This window comes from Dermacentor silvarum, chromosome 11 (genome assembly GCF_013339745.2).
Source record: "Dermacentor silvarum isolate Dsil-2018 chromosome 11, BIME_Dsil_1.4, whole genome shotgun sequence".
NCBI classification, from domain to species: domain Eukaryota; kingdom Metazoa; phylum Arthropoda; class Arachnida; order Ixodida; family Ixodidae; genus Dermacentor; species Dermacentor silvarum.
This window is the reverse complement of record NC_051164.1, coordinates 96,608,973-96,629,349: the sequence shown is the minus strand read 5'-3', so window position 1 is coordinate 96,629,349 and position 20,377 is coordinate 96,608,973. Positions and strand designations below refer to the sequence as shown.

Genomic DNA, 20,377 nt, shown 5'->3' with positions numbered 1-20,377 from the left:
GATTGTGTAATGCTTTCTGGAAGCCACGCGGGCACCAGCGATTACTCTTGAACCTTCAACGAGTCATGTATAAAAGCCGACCCGCTTGACACGCATATCAGATTTTCGACGATCGCCGACTCTGCTGCCGCTATCGCTGTGCTTGAGTTTTACTTGTATTGCAACGCTTCGCTCCGTCTGCAACGAGCCGCACGAGACAGACTGTCTGCGCCAGCCAATAAATCGCGATATGAAAACACGCATAGAGCTGCGCTCAAATTTCGCATTAGGAAGTATCGTAATCATCGCTGATTTTTTTTTCTTCTCTGACATTGTTTAGAGATATAGCGGTGTATCATGGCTCTCAATTGCTGTTTCACTTGATGGCGTTGAACATGGTGGATGCTTTAAGGTGTCAGTGGGTGTTTATAGATAGTATTCATCTGACGTCTCGCAGCCATATCTCACCGCGCTGGTACCCTAAGACGTCAGTACCCTACGATGACGTCAGTGCAACGTATTATCACGCGCAAACTGTTTTGCTTTTTCACGGCGATTGTTTTTCACCGGTTTATCATTGTTATCGCTCTGACGTTCGACGCAAGACGCGCTTTTTGTTGCTGTCATGCTGTCATGTTCCTTGCTTACGCCCCTTCTCGACCTGCTGGTACCCAAAGATGGCGTCCGCGATGACGTCCGTGCAACCTATGTATAGAGAGCGCATGAGTCTTGGCGAGGTTTCAGCGACACTCGAGAATATGTGCGTAAGAATGTTGAAGCCGTATCTTCGGTTTAGGCGTGGTGAGAACAGCGAATCTTTTTTTTTAAGAAAACAGGTTATTTGATGTTAGTTCAAAATATGTTTAAGGTTATTGCACTGTTCCTTGATCTTACCCTAATTCCAGCGCTCAGCCGTGAACGCATCAGTGTGCTAGCAGCACAACAACTAGCGCTATACCAGATATACTTTCGGTACCCTGGATATATTCAAGCGTATACTGACGGTTCTTGTCAAACAAATTCTTCTACAGCTGCCTTTGTCATTCCAGAATGGAACCGAATACAGGCATTTAAACTGTCTCACGCGACATCATCAATTATAGCGGAGCTTTTTGCAATATTGTCTTTGTTACGATACATCAATTCAACGCTAAAAGGAAACGAATGGGTCCTCCTTTGTGACTCACAAGCAGCTTTGTCGTCACTTCGTGGGGAATCAGCAATTCCCAAAACCAGGCGTTAGGTTATGAGACACTAAAGGAACTCAGAAAGGCAAGTGAAAAAACTGGCACAATAATGTTCCAATGAATAACTGGCCACTGCAATATCCCTGGGAATGTTGCCGCAGACAAGGCTGCTAGACAAGCGCACATTAATAACGCACGTACGGTCTCCCTCTAACGCAAGGAGAATTGCGGCACATACTAAGACAGATCTCAGTCCGTGGTTGCAAAGCGACATGGTTTGATCAGAACTCGAAATCATCAGATTTATATTCACATTGATCCTGCACTTCAATTCAAAATCCCGTCCACATTGGAAACAACCAGAGCCTTCGAAACACCCATTCACCGTCTGCGGCTCGGTACCGCGTACACAAAACATTTTCTACAAAAAATTTAAGAGCTGATAGTTCGGAATGTACTTGTGGTCACGCGGATGAGGATGTGCAGCATCTTCTGTTGGAATTTCCGCCACACGAAACGCACAGACAACGTTTAGCACGTGATTTAGGGGCATTAGACCGCAGGCCCTTCAGCCATAGGAAGATCTTAGGTCCTTGGCCAACATATTCGTTGCAAAGACGAGCGTTAATGGCCCTCCAAAGATTTCTAGAAGCGAGCAATATTCTCGGAAACTATTGAAAAGAGTGTTTATCTGTGATTACCTCGCTCTATGTTTTTTTTAATTTTATCTGAATGTGGTCAATTCAACACCTGGGTTCATGTATCTTCATTTGAATCGAATCCGTGCTAGCTTATGTGCCGTGATTTTATTACAGTTACGTGACCGGACTTTGTGTTTACGTTAGTGCACCTAAGTCACTGAACTTTGTGTGCCGTTTTTCTGAGTTGAATTTGTTTTAGTGTGGCATTAGTGTACTTATGTGACTGGATTTTGTGTTTACCTTAATGTGCCGTTGTGACTGAACTTTACGTTGCTGTGTTTCTGAGTTGACATTCAGTATTAGTGTGGTATTAGCGTACTTATGTGACTGGACTTTGTGTTATTGTGATTTGGAGTCGACATTTAATTTTAATGCGTGTAGTTTAATTCTTTTTTTCTTTCGTATATATTTGTGAAAAGGAGTAGCCGGCGCCAATTAAAGGCGTCAACATCTCCTAAGTACCATATGATAATAAAAAATGTTGATGAAACTGTACTCACGTATTTGTAAAGTTTCTCGAGGTATGTCATGTTTAGTAGCCAGTCTGGGTATCCAATTTTCGCTGCCATTTTTGCAAGCTGAAATTGCAAAATGGGGCACTACGTTAGCGCACAATCAAGCGGCTTTCAAACAGCAGCTGCTCAATTTTGGAGTTTTGTTGATCGCGAAAGCGCTTCCCACAAATATCTCGACTTCAGTCGATTGCTGAGGCCCTGTGTCGCTTGTGCGCTCTTAAATTTTTTACTTTTCACAAATTACGGTAGCATATTGGTATATGTGTTCATATCACAAAAGAACACTGCGAGACTATCCCATACGTTTCTAATTAGATGCCATTTAAGGCCCGTATAATATATGGTATTATATATGGTATAATATATGGTATAGTATATGGACGAAGGAGTTACGGTTCATCAGATCGCTCGATGGGTCCAAAATTGAAGATGTCGACGGTGTTGGAGCAGTTGGTGAAGCGATGGCTTCCCGGTGAGAGAGGATAATAGTAGGGTCAGTAGGAGTCACGTGGGGGAGTGGTGTCAGATTAGAGAAGGCGGTGGGTGGGCGGAGCGGACTATTAGAAGAGAGAGCGGGTTCGTACTGGTGGACAACCATATAATGATAGGTAGGCCCTCATGCTAACGCTTTACTGTCACTGAACTGTAGCGAACCTGTTAATTTTTTTGTTCAACTCGAATGTTATGCATGGTTTCTTCTTTTTACCCAGATTGCGTATAGGCCAGATATTTTCATGTCCCTGCGACATAAGCCCAAATATGGGTTTGGGAACGTGCTGAACATGTATTTAAAACCACGTGGACCAGACATCAGCATTCTAACCGTGAAAACGTGTTAGCGACGTTGTACTGAATCACGAGCAATGGCCGCAAGATCTAGGCGTCAGTGGTGTTGTATCCTGGAAAGTGAATGAGCGAGTATATAATGTAAGCAGAGAAAGGTAGGACTGGACGTGCATTTAATGTGAGTGGGTCTTGAGATAAGCGACCTTATATTCGGAAAAACCTATGAACGAGAATAAATTACATTAAATGGTAAATGCAGGTATAAATAAAAGGCTTTAAGTGTTTAGCACAAGAAAGTTTCAAAATGTCATGCCACTGTACCTTAGATTCCGCAGCACCTTTAGTAGCATTGTCCATCCACTCGTTTCCCCGAATCGTTTCGTTGAATACATTCGCGATCCTTTTTACAAGGTCTTCAACCTAGGATAACACCGAAATAGGTCTTGTTTCGTTGTGTCGTGGTATCAATTGTTCCATATAACGGAAGTATTGTCAAGAAGTAAAGATGAATAAACAGCTTGACCAACACATCAGGTAATTTTACAGGTAGTAGTCGGCAGCACATCCTCATAGCAATGCAATAACAAAGAAAAAATTGCTTCCTGGGCCATTATGATACGAGGGGCGTTCATAAAGTTCGTAATATCAGTGCGACAGATTTGGAAAAGGCGTGCACAATATGCATCAAAATAAGTGTGCGTCTGTCTATTTTTAGCGTAATATAAAACTAATGTTCTATATAATACCATGCAACACCACTAAGGGGCCAAAACAAAAATGACGGCACCCATCAGGGAAGTCGAAGCACGTGCAGTGATCCGATTTTTTTGTATCTGAAGGGACACGATGCCAAGACGATTCACGCCGAGCTGGTGACAGTGTACAGTGACAATGCCCCAGCCTGTGAAACTGTTGTCAAATGGCGCAGACGATTTCAGTGAGGTCAAACAAGCCTGGACGACGCAGAATAAAGTGACTGCTCTTTGCTCGTTGGTGAACCACAAATTGCTGCGCAAGTGGAGGCTCTCGCACTCGCTGACCGACGCATAACTGTTGAATAATTAGTAAGACAGGTTAACGCGAGTGCAGGTTCTGTGCACAACATACTTCATAACAGCCTGCATATGACGAAAGTTTCCGTGGGCTGCTTTTCGCATTTGCTGACGCCAGTGCAAAAAGTCTTGCGGAAGGAAGCAGCCGCAGAACTGTTGAAGCTTTGCGAGAGCGACCTTGACGACCTTTCTGAACGCCTGATAACCATGGATGAGTGTTGGGTGCACAATTATAACCCTGAAACTAAACTTCAAAGCAAACAATGGAAGCACGGAAACTCGCCCTCGCCAAAAAATGCCAAGGTTGTGCCGTCATCAGGCAAGGTAATGCTGAGCGTCTTCTGGGACTGCCGTGGTGATCTTCTCGCAGATTATGCTAGCAAAGGCAAAACTATTACAGCAAAGTACTATTGCGATCTTCTCACCAAATTGCGAGGTGCTATCAAGGAGGAGCGTAGAGGAAAGTTCACAAAAGGCGTCCGTCTGCTCCATGAAAATGCACCGGCTCACTCAGCACTTATGACGGCGACGCATTCAGCCTCCTTAGGCTACGAAATTTTGCCTCACCCGCCATATTCCCCTGACCTCGCACCAAGAGACTTCTTCCGCTTCCCTCGCATGAAGAGCACACTGCGCGGGAAACATTTTCGGAACGACGAAGTTATCGCTCAAGTCGAGCTCTTCCTGAACTCTCAAAATGAAGAGTTCTAAAGCACTGCACTGCAGCAGCTCATGCATTGTTGGCAGAAGTGCGTGACCTTGGGAAGAGATTATGTAGAGAAGGAATAAAATTCCAATAAAATTTCGTTTCGTTGTCTGTTTTTTCATGCCAATAATACGAACTTTATGAACGCCCCTCATAAAAACAAGAAATTACAACAAAACGACAAAATCTGCATCGTAACACTTAGTTTCGTAAGCAAATAAAAGAAGGTTGGCACACACTGACAACAGCACGTGTACTGGCAGTTCACGAAATAACCGAGGAAAGACCAAATTCGAAGACTTCCTCACAAAGTCTTCGTGTTATTACCTCTTTCTTTGCTTTCTCGCTGAACTTTTGCTTGACGTAACGGTAACCGACGATCTCTGGCAGAGCATTGTTCACAGTATCGACGCACTCTTCCCATCTGGGCTTTTTTGCAAGAACCCCCGAAATAGCTTTGCTCAGCCCAAAAGAAGCATTGCGGAATTCCTCCGATGCATGTGCGGCCCACTCCAGAATCTTTCGTAAGCCAGCGTAGTTGAACAGCGTGGTGCTAGAAACAGAATTAGAATTGTGATTGTTATAGATATGAGCTTCTCTCGTATGTCCTTACAAAAAGAGCTATTTAATCATAGCAGTTGCGAATCTTCACGTAAGTCCAGTGTTTCAGACCCGGACGCAGGGATTGGCGAACAGCGTGGGGCTTGCGAACGGCCTCGTAACCTGTGGACAATAGCTAACTATAATATACCACTTATTTCACCCCAAAACAATACAAAAAATTGGCATGTAGTCTAAGCGTAACCAAGTAAAGAGCATTTTAACCAGCGCCGTTTTTTACACAAGGAAGATATTCAAGCAAGGTGAGAAGTGACGACGTGTTTTATTTTGTCGCCCATTGGTGGCGCGTCAGCCATAAGGGTAACCGAACTTAAAGGTAACCGAGCGTGCCCGGAGTTTAAAGCACAGTTTCGTTACTGGTATGACCGAAAGACTCTGGCTATAGCAGCACGTCTTTAACTCAACTATTTACTTCGACGTTGAAGCACCAAGGCTTTGACGTGAACCAATCCGGACACTAGTAGTAAATAAACTTAACTCGAAAAAAAAAAATCAGACTTCGGTCAGCCAGAGAGACTTGCAGCGCTGAAAACATGCTAGGACTCTCGCTCTCAAAGGGCTTCTCATAATTTACCGGTATAACGATGCAACTATTATTGCTTTGTGAACGTCAGTGGCTGCGTTATCCATGAAAATATCGCGTTGTAAGTCGGGGGCCCAAGGACCCCTGAAGGTATTTGCTGTCAAATCCCAACTAACCGAATATTTACTTTGAAAAAAAAAGTGTGAAAACAAACAGTGCATTTTTTACACCCGAAAGGACATTTGCGCAATGGCGAAGGAGAAATTACGGTAAACGCTTATTCACTTACCAATTGGCACTTTGAAGGAATTCATCTAGTTTACTGTAGTACTCCAAATCGAATAGTTCTACTGTTTCGTTTCCAGTGATCGTAATGTTCACCAATGAAAACATTTTCGAGATCAAATGTTTCAGCGGCACCTGCCAGAAACAAGCTTTGTAAGTGCCCCCTCTGTTACCATTCATAAGCAACGCTGTTTCACTAAGATGTTTATTGCTAATAAACATAGCTATGCAACAAATCAGTTAATGAGTAGTAATAGTTTGTAGGGAGACGTTAAAGAATTGAAGAATTATAGACGCATTAGTTTACTTTCAGTATTGTATAAAATATTCACCAAGATAATTTCCAATAGAATCAGGGCAACACTTGACTTCCGCCAACCAAGAGAACAGGCTGGCTTCAGGAAGGGATATTCTACAATGGATCATATCCATGTCATCAATCAAGTAATCGAGAAATCTGCGGAGTACAATCAACCTCTCTATATGGCTTTCATAGATTATGAAAAGGCATTTGAGTCAGTAGAGATACCAGCAGCCATAGAGGCATTGTGTAATCAAAGAGTACAGCAGGCATACGTGAATATCTTAGCAAACATCTACAAGGATTCCACAGCTACCTTGGTTCTCCACAAGACAAGTAGAAAGTTACCTATCAAGAAAGGGGTCAGGCAAGGAGACACAATCTCTCCAATGCTATTCACTGCATGCTTAGGAGAAGAATTCAAGCTCTTAGACTGGGAAGGCTTATGAGTGAGGATCAACGGCGAATATCTCAGCAACCTTCGGTTTGCAGATGACACTGTCCTATTCAGCAACAATGGAGACGAATTACAGCAACTGATTGAGGAGCTTAATCGCGAAAGTGTAAGAATTGGGTTGAAGATGAATATGCTGAAGACAAACATAATGTACAATAGCCTGGCAAGAGACCAAAAATTCAGGATCGCCAGTCAGCCTCTAGAGTCTGTAAAGGAATACGTTTATCTAGGTAAATTACTCACAGGGGACCCTGATCACGAGAAAGAAATCTACAGAAGAATAAAATTGGGTTGGAGTGCATACGGCAGGCATTGACAAATCCTGACTGGGAGCTTACCACTGTCGTTGAAAAGAAAAATGTACAATCATTCCATTCTACCGGTGCTAACATATGAGGCAGAAACTTGGAGGTTAACAAAGAAGCTCGACAACAAGTTAAGGACCGCACAAAGAGCGTTGGAACGAAAAATCTTAGGACTAACGTTAAGAGACAGGAAGAGAGTGGTGTGGATCAGAGAACAAACGGGGATAGCCGATATTCTGGTTGACATTAAGCGGAAGAAATGGAGCTGGGGCAGGCCATGTAATGCGTAGGATGGATAACAGATGGACCATTAGGGTTACAGAATGAATACCAAGAGAAGGGAAGCGCAGTCGAGGTCCGCTGAAAACCAGATGGGATGATGAAGTTAGGAAATTTGCAGGAGCAAGTTGAAATACGCTAGTGCAATACAGGGGTAATTGGAGATCGCAGGGAAAGGCCTTCGTCCTGCAGTGTACATAAAATATAGGCTGATGATGATGAATAGTTTGTAAAATTACACTGTGAATTACGCTTTATTTTTTGTGTGCATTTAATCTAGTAGTAATAGTTAGTTTATTCACTCAAGATGCACATTTATTCTAGCCTCAATAAACGACGCCGCTTGCTTGTGAATTTGAGCAGTAAATGAATGTGTGTTGAAAGTCGGGGCTGTGTGTCTACTGCCGGTACGTCGGCCTCTTTCTGCGATCTGCTAGCTTGTTAGCTGAAATGGTAGCGCGACCGCGCCGGAAAAGCTTTGGTGCCGGGTTCCATCGCCAGACGAGGACGACTTTTTTTTTCAATTTCAAAGCTTACCTTCTGTTTCTTATGTAGCTTCGGGCTAGAGTGGGGCGAATGACAAGTTTCCCTTTTCATCAACCTTCCTCCATCTTTCGCTCTTCCGCAGAGCTGATTCGCATTGCAGTACGTCTCCTGTTCCTCGTAGTCTATTGAACCGCCGAGAAGACCAACTTTGCATCCTATTCAAACGGGTGCTGACACGAAGCTGTTGTTCGTAACAAAGTGAACAAGCAGCGATAATTTATTATTATACAGCGAATTGTCATACGAAGGGAACGCATGCAAGGAAAGGCTATGACGCCTGTTATTTAAAGTGATAGTAATTTACAGCTGTATAGCCCTCTTTACGAATACACATTAGCACAAATACAGAAAGGGTTTCCGTCTTTCATAAAGAGCACGCCTATACGAGAGGATCAGTTAGTTACCCGAGTGAAGTTCCTTTCCAGTTCTTCTATCGTGGTCCTGTGATAAATTGCCATTAGGTTGCGTCGTCTCTCCGGTGGTGCTGTCAACTGTAAATTGTATGAATGGATGAATCAACTATAAACATAAAAAATACTCTACGTACAGAAGAACGCAGAGGGGTTTAGCACAAAGCGTACAATAACCTTAAAAAAAAAAAAAAAAAACAAGACGACACAACGAAAGAAAGGCGTATGTAAAAATGTAAAGGAAAGTCATGAAGTTTTGAACTCTTCCAATCATTGCAGGCGCAACACAGTTGAGTGCGAGTCTGTTAGTGTGTGTTCGATTTCATCATGCCAATCCTCCCGAATTATTCATAAAGTTTGCGTGTTTGGGCTAATTATGTGACTTTGCGAAGGTTGCGACAAGGTTTACAAAAAATAAATATTGCTCGTGAAAAAAATGTTTGCTCGTTGGTCTCTGAAGTTTCCGTTAGATCTTGTTTGGTGGTGGAAGGACGCCAGTGGAGCAATTTCTTCGAGCAAGTTCCTGAGGCAAGAGAAATGGGCAACATCAATTATGCTGGTAAAGTCACTGTGATCTAAAAACAGTGTGTTGCTTGTCAGTCTCTGCTGCTGCTGGTGTTTTCTGCGGCTGGTGTGCTTCTTCTAAAGGTAAGATATTTCCGATAAAGTGCGTATCTAGCTTCAAAAGGAGTGTTAAAGAAGAAAACCTAAAGAAAAAAATTCTGTGCAACTACCCCCCACCCATCAACCCCTACTTCCTCGGTGTCATATGTCCAGGAATTTTACGAATTTTAATGTTTCCAGGCTGACAGGTATGATTAAATACAGTGGCAGTCTGAGTTTGTCATCACGAAGTAGTGACTGGAGTTGATAGCCGTCTGATATTCCGATGGCTTGATGAAATTAATTTGTTGCTCACGTTAGCCAGCTGTCCTTCAAAATCGACGAGTGTGTCGGACCATAATCGCTTGTTCCTCATGACTGACGTTAGTGTTCATTAGCTTCAAGGCTACTTGAATGAGCTCCTTGTATGCTGTGATTATTAGCTTGCTGCTATTTTTATCTGGATGTATGAGCTGGTTCCTCCCCACTGTTCGAAAGCTCAGTTGCGAGATCTGGAAAGTGTGAAAGTTTGGTCAGTTATTGCCGATTGGTATACCCGTCACGTTCATCTCCATGATTCAACTTCCCAACAACATTGTACAAAGTTGTGAACTGTGGGGGAACTGAAGTAAGATACCTTACAAGAACTAATTTAGAGTTAATGAGGTGTGTCATAGCACACGACCAAATAGCCCATCATAAAATTAGTTAAAGCTACACTGCTTCCAACTCACATTAAAAGAACTGTTCCACTGACTAGGGTTATAATTCACAACCTGTTTCGATAAGAAATATACTTATGCATGCGACAACAGCTAAGTGGTAATGAGCATACACAGAAATCTGCTGTTGCGTTTTGATTGTTATCAGCCCTGTTTTATGAAACCCATTGAGGAGTATAGCTTTCTAGCACTGGGTTGTGAATTTTATCAAATGGAGGACTCTTGCATCACCGTCTGCCGTGAAACCCCAGCTTGCCTACCTGTATTGCGTAAGAGGAAAGATTCTTGAAGTCTCTTCCGACCTGGAAGCTAAGTAAGGTGGAAATCGGAAGCTTCTTGATAATTTGACTGCAATTTCCGATACCGTCACATCTTTCGCTATCCCCAGATTTGATCGGCCACTGACCAAGTCCGGAAAAGTTCATTACATTCAGAAGAACGTCGATGTGATCCTCCTGTTCTGGAACAGCTGGATATTAGGAGAGAAGAAAAATGAATGTGCTGGAGGGCTGATACGGCGCGAAGTATTCACTAGTAACTCTGAAAAAGCAGCCGGGATATTCGCCACATAATTGGTGATTCCTCTCCCGCGTTATTTCTTAATAAGCATGTGCTGACAGAAAACTGTGGTGCCCTAAAGAAATCATATATATATATATATATATATATATATATATATATATTGCCTTTTTTGCACAAGCTGGTACACAGGTGCTTAGGCACAACATCATGCAAGCTTTATTTTGCTCAAAAGTGTTGCGTCATCCGATGTTAAGTGTTGCGATTTGGGACTTCTCAGACTGGAAGTTAGTCGAAAACTGCGCATTGATTTCTTATCAAATTCGTATGACGATGTGTTTGTTTTTGTTTTCTGCATTAGATTAGTTAGACTAATTTTTACAAACATTTTATGATAGCTATCATAATTTAAGCACGCATGGTATTTCAGTTGACATGCATTTATGCTTTGGTAAAATACAATTATTAGTTCTGTGGTGTGTTGCTTACAGGTCCTCTCCATGTGTCCATGCTGGTTTCGCTAGCCCATATTGATCAATTTCCCCAGGCTGTTGGCTTGGTACTGGCAACGAGAAGTTAACGTTGAGGAAACCCCTTATTTATTTAGAGCTGGATATGTGTGAATCGGCCTAAGATTAAAGTATAGAGGCCGCCGACACTCTCGATCTGGGTGTGTTCAGGAGATGTCTCACAATGCTGCCATTTCGCTGCTCGGGCAATCGGTAGATTGCCTTGCTTTGTGCAACTGACGGTCGACTGTACACGTGTAACGGTTTTATGAAAATTTGGGGCCTCATGAAAGCTGGTCAGCTCCTCAAGCGAGAGTAACGTCTCACCTGTAGTCATTACTGACAACTAACGATGTTCTATACTGGTGGGCAAAGAAATATGACTGTCGCATCTTAACGTGACCTTGTAACATGTACGAAGAGCGCTTCATCAAAGTGTTACGACACTTTGACTCGTGATTGCGAGAACTGTTCATTTCTTCAAGCGAGGGCAACGTATCTTCTATAGTCATCGCTAGTTATTGAGGGTGTTCTAAACTACATAGCTGAGGAATTCAATTTAAGCATCTAGATGTAACCTCGTTGCTATAGATGTATATATGGATAACACAAAGGTATCATGCCTAATGTAATATTTGTAATATGCATGATCAGACACTTCACGTACCTACACAGGCATTGTAAGCAACGGCAAGCTTGTTCTCTATAGTCTGCTCCTCTTCAGCGATGGTCATATTTTCTAATATACCTGTGAACGAATCCCGAGGGATTGTAGGCATGTTAAACATATTTATGAGAGCAATTGGCATGGCGTTAGGATTCGCTTGATAAAAGCTTACCTTAATTACTACAAATCGATCATGATCTATATAGTGTCTTTAATGAAAACAAGGAAAGAAATACTCTAGCTTAAATTCACTTATAGAAAGACCCCCACTGCACTCGTCGACAACCTTTCTATACAACCACTATTTCGTCTACGATCACTCGTTTACAAGCTCCTCTACAATTGAATATAAACGCACCACTCGTCTAGGTAGATGTGAACGCTCTGTTAGCGAAATCTCTAGAGACCTGGTTGTCAATTCAACCATAGAAGCTGCTAACAAGCCAAACACATAGCCAATTTTTCTCAAGATCAGACAGCACTCTCTGAGATGGTCAAAACTTTCCTATTTCTCATGTGTGTTAGGGCCTTCTGTGCGCTTTTTCTGGTTGCGTAGATGCGGCGACCAGCCAAAGCACAGGTGGACGCTTCGCTTATAGGGTAGCTGGAGCGGCTCGTTTTCACCGGGGCGTGTTCAGTCTGTCTAAGCAAAGATAACGAGCGCAATATTTTTGCCAGTTTGTGCTGTAGCAAGACTAAAGTTAAAATAACATTCTAGATTTGTACGTGCCAAAACCACGACTTGAATACGAAGCACGCCGTAGTGGGGAACTTCCGATTAATTTTGACCACCAGGTGTTTTTAAACGTGCAGCCAATGCGGCGGTACGCGAACGTTTTTGCTTTAGACGCCCATTGGAATGATGCCACCGCTGACTGGATTGAACCTGCGACCTCGGGCTCAGCAGCCCAGCGCCTTAGCCACTAGGCTACTGTGGCAGGAGTAAAGGTCTTTATAGGTTTGCAATGTATTAAACATTTCCTTTTCATCCACCCTCGTGTTGCTTGGCAATTGACGAATTGCGCAATCTTATCCGTCTTAATTTAAAACTTTTCTGCTATGGTTGCGCTCATAATTGTTTCTTCCCCTTTCATATATTCAATCAGGCACCTTTTCTTGTCATGTAATGCAAGCAATAAAGTAGGCCTTAGCATAACACACTCATGCGCAAGCGCTGATTTAAATACATTGCATATATTGCGCCTTGTTACGGCGTAGCTTTTTTTTTTGTACTAAAAAAACAATTGTCATCCACCTGAAAGTAGCACACGGAACTACAAAGGAAACCCACACGGGTTCCTCAGAAGGAAAGTTTCGCATTTGAAGGAGAAATTCATACTTGTCCAGGGTTTGAACCAGGGGCCAACGCCTATTCCGGGGCAGTCACTCTGCCGCCTGAATTAACCCGGAGGCTAGCAGATTACAGGATCAGACCGAATTAATCGACAACTCGAAGTGGAAAGTCACTGACTTATGTTAAGCAATTCTGCCGAAATCCGCAAGGAGGAAAAAAATCTAAGGGAAAGCGCCCTGTAACGACACGTATGGAATGCAAGAACAGCGAGACTAATATACAGTGGGCTGATCATTATGACAGCAGGCCTAATCTACTTCACAGTAGTGCACGTTTCCTATGCTACACTTTCCCTGCAAGCCAAACGTAAATTTTGTCCTAGTGGTAGCTCTAGCGTTGTGAGAAAGAAATGTACATGGTCATCTCACCTTTGAGGGTGTTTTTCAGTTCATTGCGGAGAAAGTAGAAGGTACCGATATTGGACCTTGTGTCTGGAATAGTGTGTGTATTCATCCATCCACCGCAGGCATACGAGTAGAAATCATCGCATGGCTGAACGGACGTGTTTAGCGATGCATTGATCAGCCTCGCTGGAAGAACAGCCAGAACAGGTGTTGCTGAAATCCCCGCCGTGTTTCTCTTTTTACCCCAATCACAAATGCTCTGAACGTTTTGATCGGTCTTTTTGCTTACTTACAGAAATGACCTTGAATATCGGCATGTTACGCCAATTTACGGGCTTTTATGAGAGGCTACAATCCATCTGTGTCATTTGGTAGTGGAGACTCTCTCGAGTTTCATAATTTCTGTCATTTCAGCAGAGTTTCGATCGCCACATTTTACGTGCATGCTACTTCATTTCCGAAACAAATATACATGTACATGTTTGGCGAAATGTGCGAAATGTCTATTATACGAGGTCTGTTAGAAAAGTATCCGATCTTTGGCCGAGGAAAAAAATGGCATAACTGGAGCATTGGAAACCCAATCACCCTCAAAGTAGTCTCCTTGGGACTTCACACACTTCTCCCAGCGGTGCTGCCATTGTTGGAAGCATTCCGAGAAGGCCTCTTTCGGAATGGAGTTTAGCTCAGCTGTCGTTGTAGCCATGATGTCCTCTCTTGTCTGAAATCGCGCTCCTTTCAATGGCCTGTTGATTTTGGCAAACAGTCAGAAGTCGCAGGGGGCTATATCAGGAGAGTAAGGAGCCTGTATAACTACAGGAGTCTGGTTTTTCGCCAGAAAAGTCTGAATCAAGAGCGAGGAATGTGCAGGCGCTGATGGATGGGCCAATTTCCTGTTGACCACTACTCTGGTCTCTTGCCCCCAACAGCATCACGTAGGTGACGGAGGACATCCCTGTAGTACTCTTTGGTGATTGTTTGGCCCTGTGGTACATACTCGTGGTGTACCACACCGCGGGAGTCAAAGAAAGCAGTCAGCATCACTTTGACGTTGCTACGCACTTTGCGGGCCTTCTTTGGTCTTGGTGACGTGGAATGCTTCCACTGTGGCGACTGGGATTTGGTTTCCCGGTCCTACCCGTACACCCAAGACTCTTCATCAGTGATTATGGTGTTCATGAAGTCGGGGTCACTGCTTGTGGAATCCAGCATGTCCTGTGAGACTTCAACTCGAAGTTGCTTTTGCTCCACCGTGAGCAGCTTCGGCATGAATTTTGCCGCAACTCTCTTCATGGCGAAATCTTCAGTCACAATGGAATGTGCAGAAAAAGTGCTGATGCCCACCTCTCCCGCAATTTCTCGGTGCGGGACACGAGGGCCCCGCATCACCACAGCGTTCACTTCGGCAATGACCTGGTCATTTCGGCATGTTGATGGCCGACCGGAGCGTGACTCACTCTCCACCGATGTGCGGCCGTCTTTAGACCAGTTGTACCACTCTGTGTGCTGCTCATAGCATCGTCATCGAAAGCCGTCTGAAACTTCCGAATGGTTTCCACTTAGCTGTCGCCCAGTTTCTGGCAAAATTTGATGCAGTATAGCGCTGCTCCAGTTGCTCCGTCATTTTCCTTGCAATTAAAAACCGACGAGAGCACTGCTTACTACCTCACTTAAACGCTGCGTCCCGGCGACTGACGCTATCGGCAGGCGCGAAAAAAATTCGCTCATGCGCACGAAGGTTCAAGGTCGGCTGATGCAAGTGCGCTTGTTTCATATCCACCAGGTGTTCGCAGAAAAAGTAAGGTCGGATACTTTTCGAACTGACCTCATATACGTTTATTTCCCTTCTCACTTATGGTTCGACCGTCATTAACTACAGAGTTCCAAGTTGTGCCAGTAGTTTGCCGGCATTGTTAATGTATATGTCTAATAAAGGAGAAACATCAGCTGTCATCCCGTCTATAGCTGGCTTTGAATTGATTACTCCATCTATTGAGAGTTGGCTACGAATGTTCGCAAGTACAGCTCATATCAAATGAAAGCACAGCATTCTTAATAATCATCAGGTCATTTATAATCAACTATGCGGCCATGCTTTCTTTTCTTATATTGAGGAGTTACGCACGTACTTCTGATGTGTTAAACAATGATGATGTGATGTGTTAAACAATTCAGTGTTGGAATGTAAATGTCGCGTAGGTTGTTCGAGTTATCAAGGTAGCAGCACTAGCGGATCAGACGCACACAGCCTCGTCGAGGTAGGTGTTATCTCCATGTATCGCGAGAATGAAGGCGAGGTGTGATGCTTGACGTGGGAGGAATGTTGATAAGAGGTGCATATACAGACAAGTAAGACACACATCTAAATAAATTTCAGGCTTCTATTCGTCATGTGTCACAATGGTTAGCACCCATTCAGGGGGATCCGCCAAGAAGGGCTGCATACCCAGCGGCAAATACCCAGTTATCCAAGAATTGGGTAACCCGAATATGGGAAATTAAAAGAAGCCGTTCAATACCGTGCACCATTTTGTTAACAGCTATGTTTGCTTCACAGATACCTATATAAGCCGGCGTTATACGGTATGTACAAGTTTTATGTCGCGATTTATTGTCGGATTGCGCAGACCAGAAGCACGCAGTACTTTGTCATTCGACATTAAGGACTATGTAAGTCTTTCATTCTACCAAGAGAAGGCAAGCGCAGTCGGGGACGGCAGAAAATTGGGTGTGGTGAAGTTAGGAAATTTGAAGGCGCAGGTTGTAGTGAGCTAGAGCAATACAGTGGTAATTGGAAATCGCAGGGAGAGGCTTTCGTCCAGCAGGGGACATAAATATAGGCTGATTATAAAGTCTTCAATTCTGCCAGAAACTTACGTACTTGTACCAAACGCGAGGGGGAGTCAGGGTGAGACACAAAGAGAAAGACAGAGGTTTGAAAAGAAACCTCCGCCAAAAATACTATTTGTGAGCCATCCTTTACAAATGCCGCACCTCTGAAATATCGTCATGCATGTAGCAATGGCCCGTATGGAACAGTCAACGATTTCAACTCAAGAATAAAACATGGCGATGATAAAAAATACATTACCTCGTTCGTAGCAGACGGGTTCACAACAGACAGAGTACTTTTCTAAATAGGAAAGGGAAAATAATGACGGAAGGCATTGCTTAAAACCATAAAAAAAACTGGTAATAGGAAACTAGTACTTATTAACGTAACTGTTTGATCATGTAATGTGGTGACTTGAGACCGCAACTCAATTGTTAAAATTGTCTAACGTCCCCAATACAAACATTAAAAGGCAATGCGTCAACGAAATCAATAAAATAACACAGCTGTTTCCGTAAATAACACCGAAGATATTGGGCGAAAAAGCAGGCACATTTCATGTTTAGCACTAAGCTATTGGGCAATTGTTTGTCTGTCATTCATTCACGACATTATTCAGTTGCTTTGAACGACACTTTGAAAGTTGCTTTCCTGATACTTTTATACATAGTAAGTGTTATTTTCAATGGAATAGATAAGTGGCATGTTAAAACGTAACGCAATACTTATTTTTGTCACACTATATAAATTCCAAAGTCTACGTTGGCCACGACTAATGGTGTATGTTCATAAAAATACTTCATCGCACAGGAAGGCAGAACTTCAAAACAAATTTATTTACAATTTTATGAATAATGTAGAACAACTTACCTTCGCCCTTATTGACCGTCGCTTTTGACGACGACAAGACGATTAGCCACGTGAACAGGCTAGCAAACATAATAAATTCCATAGTTCTTTCCTTTCTTGTATTATCCTTGAGGCAAAAAAAAAAAAACAATACATGGACAGCACACCAAGTATCGAAGCCTTCTTTTTCAGAATGTTGCCTTGTATGGTAAGGCTTAGTAATGTAACACGCAAGAATGGAACACGGAGTTGTTGTTGCCTTCATGATATTACACGTACTGACGAGGAGGGGTTGGCAGTAGATTCGCAATCGGAAGCAATTAGCAATGCTTTCTTTCCCGCTAATTAATGCTAAGTAATATTATTCGTAATAAATGAAAGAAAATTATTTAAAATTGAACATGCTGATGTTTCACAGAATCGTCCGAGAATGACAAAAAAAAATGTCGCAGTTCCGCCCGAAAAGCATACCATCGAAAGTGATATCAAAGTATTCGATAAATGCACGAAGTAGAAGGTTCGTATTTTATCGGCCGCATAAATTGCCGTTAACATTAGCCTACAATTAAATTACCAATCATGGAGTCATGCGCGCATTGGCAAACATGAACAGATCTCCCTCGACGGCCACGAACACTGGCGTCGAGGAACAGTGGAAATTTAACAGTGGGGAACGAAAGCTTCGTGCTGGTTCTTGTTTCAACGCGCCTCTCAAACTTGAAATCACGTGACCTCCAGGCACTAGGCGCGTGGGAAGAAAGCGCTCATGAAGCCACCAGCCATTTCGGCTCGCCGAGATGGCTGGTAGCTCGCCACGCGTTTAGCGTCAAATAACGGCTCTCCCCTTGGCAGTAACCCTCCGCGTGTCAAGCCTGGTAGCGAAGTGGGAAAACAACATTTACCGCGGAAGTCAAAGACGCAAGTAACATAGTAATGCAGAAGCATAAAAAAAGGTTTAAGAAAATGTGGCAGTTTCGTCCGAAAGGCGAAGCACCGATTGTGATAGGAAATTAGTGGACAGCTACACAAAGTAAGTATAGTAGTTTTAGCGGCCGTAGACGCTTATAAACATAGGCACACGTACTAAATTAACAAGTATGGTGTCACGCGCGTACAAGCAAACATGAACGCACCTCACTCGATGACCGCGGAAACTCGCTATCAAAACGCTGGAGTTTTGATAGCGTCTCCCCCCCCTACCCCCGGAGCCTTCCATACCAGCGGGACCGCGCGGCCGCTGTAAAGCGCGGCCCCTCCGCCTCCCTACCATTCCTCTAGAGCGTTGTGCACCACCGGAAGAGTGAGTGCTTCCTGTGCGCTTCGTGCCCTTGCGTGCGCGAGCCGCGATTGCCGGCTCACCGTTGCATGCTTTCACTCGCTGCGACGATTTTATCGCCCGTGGACTCTATACGGAACCTCAGGGCGATGACGACAGCGGAAATGAGCCTGGAGTGTAAATGATATCGCAGTAAAAACATAAAACATGCGATTCGAGTCGACTACGTCTCAGTCACGAGCCGAAGGTTGTGTCACGGCACCCCGAAATTTAAGCCGAACGGAGAGCTGGTTTATTTCGGAGTATTCAACCGCTGCGCTCGGCTAAGTACAAATGCAGCAAAGCGCGACCTCTTCCTTTGTACCGTATTACCTAGGTAAAGGCAAATTTCGAGGTGCAACATGGCAATTGTCAGAGCGACATGTCCATACCTGTATCTCGCGCAATTCATGCAAGCGCACAGCGGTCGGCAAAACACGAGAAAAGGTCTCGTACCACGCGCCCACCAGCCCAGTCCCTCACCCTCCTGCACACAGTTGATCACGTGACCTCCAACACTATGCGTGCGAGAAGGCGGCGCGTGCATCGAACCACCAACTTTTTCGGCTCACCCACGCACGCTTTCCCCCATCACCACAGCATACAGAACGCAGGGCACCATTAATTAACTAAAATTAAATTAGGGGTTTTGCGCGCTAAAACCACGTTCTGATCATCAGACACGCCGTAGTGGGGGACCGCGGAATAACTTGGTCAACCTGGGGCTCTTTACCGCGCACCTAAATCTAAGTACACTCTTGATATATCCAAAGCGGTGAAATGGGACACACAATATATTGTACAGCGCTACAAATTCTACAAGTGATTTGTCAAAAACATGTTTTCTAAATTTGAGTAATGAAAGAACGATGCCATGCATGCTGTAAACTAACAAATTATATCTGTCCGCTTGGGACGATCTAGTAGATAAATATTTACAGATCTGTAATATTTGTCTTTAAAGCATTAAGAGGTTTAGAGTTCATAGTTAAATTTCGTTGAATTTTACCAATTTTGGCAATATTTATTAAACATTCGCGACAGTAATTTAGGACTCCACTTGCAATACTATAAATAACTTTGCTTTCTCCCCTACACGAAACTAATTTCATTCAAATCGGTTCCCTGACGGTCTAGTGAGAACATTTCTGCGTTGTACGCGTAGCTGAATAGGCAAATCGTAGGTGGCCACAAGCTAATACTTGTTCTTAAGGCAAAAACACTTTGGTGACTACGTCTGTAAGAAAATTTCTGTCACTCAAGAATGCGCACCGAAATGTACGCAGAGAAAATGCGCAAAGGGAGTGAAGGTTCATATTCACTAAATTCTTCTTACGCAAGTGTGACCCGAGATTGGTCAAGGCAGGGGCAGCCGTCTGGTGTATCACGTCGAACGCTATCACGAGTAGCTAACGCTCGAGCGCTGGCCAGCGGGGTAACCCTATTACGCAAAATAGGTTTTGTAATACGTACGGGATCCAGATTACGCATTAAATGCAGAATGTTCCATGCGGATTGAAAATGCCTGAGCAAAGCTAAGAAGCTGAAGTGGTTGTTGGCCTGGACAGCAATCGCAGGAAACACAGCCGCGCCTGACGTCACCACGACTTTTCAATATCCAGCGAAAGGGCAAGTTGTTATGAAAAAGAAAATGTGAAATACCAATAAGCACATTGCTTAAAATAGTGGAACGCGTCGCGAGGACAACTGTGCGCGATTGCTGACGTGCTTCACAGCTGTAAGCCATCGACCATGGCGTGACTTTTTGCTCAAGCAATGTAAACTACCGGCGAGTAGCTTTCCCAGGGACCTTGACCAAGAGGTCATCACACGAATCTATTGATGCCCCAGACATTTGCCTGCGACTCGAACACCACTCCGTTTTCTTCTCTTTTTTTTTCTTTTTTTTCGCGCGTACTCTAGGCGCAAAAAAAGAGAGATGTATAGTGATTGTTGTCCACGTAGAAATGGAGGTTGTTCAGCACAATATGTCACTTTTAGCCGATAAG

At 43.7% G+C, this 20,377-nt stretch overlaps 1 protein-coding gene across 2 annotated transcripts in view; it reads right to left on the bottom strand.

The window, feature by feature from the left end:
* LOC119432760 (membrane metallo-endopeptidase-like 1) overlaps nucleotides 1–19,934 on the bottom strand; it is a 35,601-nt gene extending 15,667 nt beyond the window's left edge. The window contains exons 1-12 of one of the 2 annotated variants that reach the window (XM_049658819.1): nucleotides 19,842–19,934; nucleotides 17,075–17,180; nucleotides 16,463–16,504; nucleotides 13,396–13,557; nucleotides 11,674–11,754; nucleotides 10,239–10,447; nucleotides 9,573–9,768; nucleotides 8,648–8,734; nucleotides 6,360–6,490; nucleotides 5,254–5,479; nucleotides 3,490–3,588; nucleotides 2,368–2,445 (exon numbers count right to left, since the gene is read on the bottom strand). In XM_049658819.1, the coding sequence (XP_049514776.1) occupies nucleotides 2,368–2,445; nucleotides 3,490–3,588; nucleotides 5,254–5,479; nucleotides 6,360–6,490; nucleotides 8,648–8,734; nucleotides 9,573–9,632 (681 nt within the window). In that variant the 5' untranslated portion in view covers nucleotides 9,633–9,768; nucleotides 10,239–10,447; nucleotides 11,674–11,754; ... (2 more) ...; nucleotides 17,075–17,180; nucleotides 19,842–19,934. The remainder of the gene's footprint in view (nucleotides 1–2,367; nucleotides 2,446–3,489; nucleotides 3,589–5,253; nucleotides 5,480–6,359; nucleotides 6,491–8,647; nucleotides 8,735–9,572; nucleotides 9,769–10,238; nucleotides 10,448–11,673; nucleotides 11,755–13,395; nucleotides 13,558–16,462; nucleotides 16,505–17,074; nucleotides 17,181–19,841) is intronic. The other variant, XM_037699917.2, reaches the window with a different exon arrangement.
* Nucleotides 19,935–20,377: the final 443 nt, after the last annotated feature.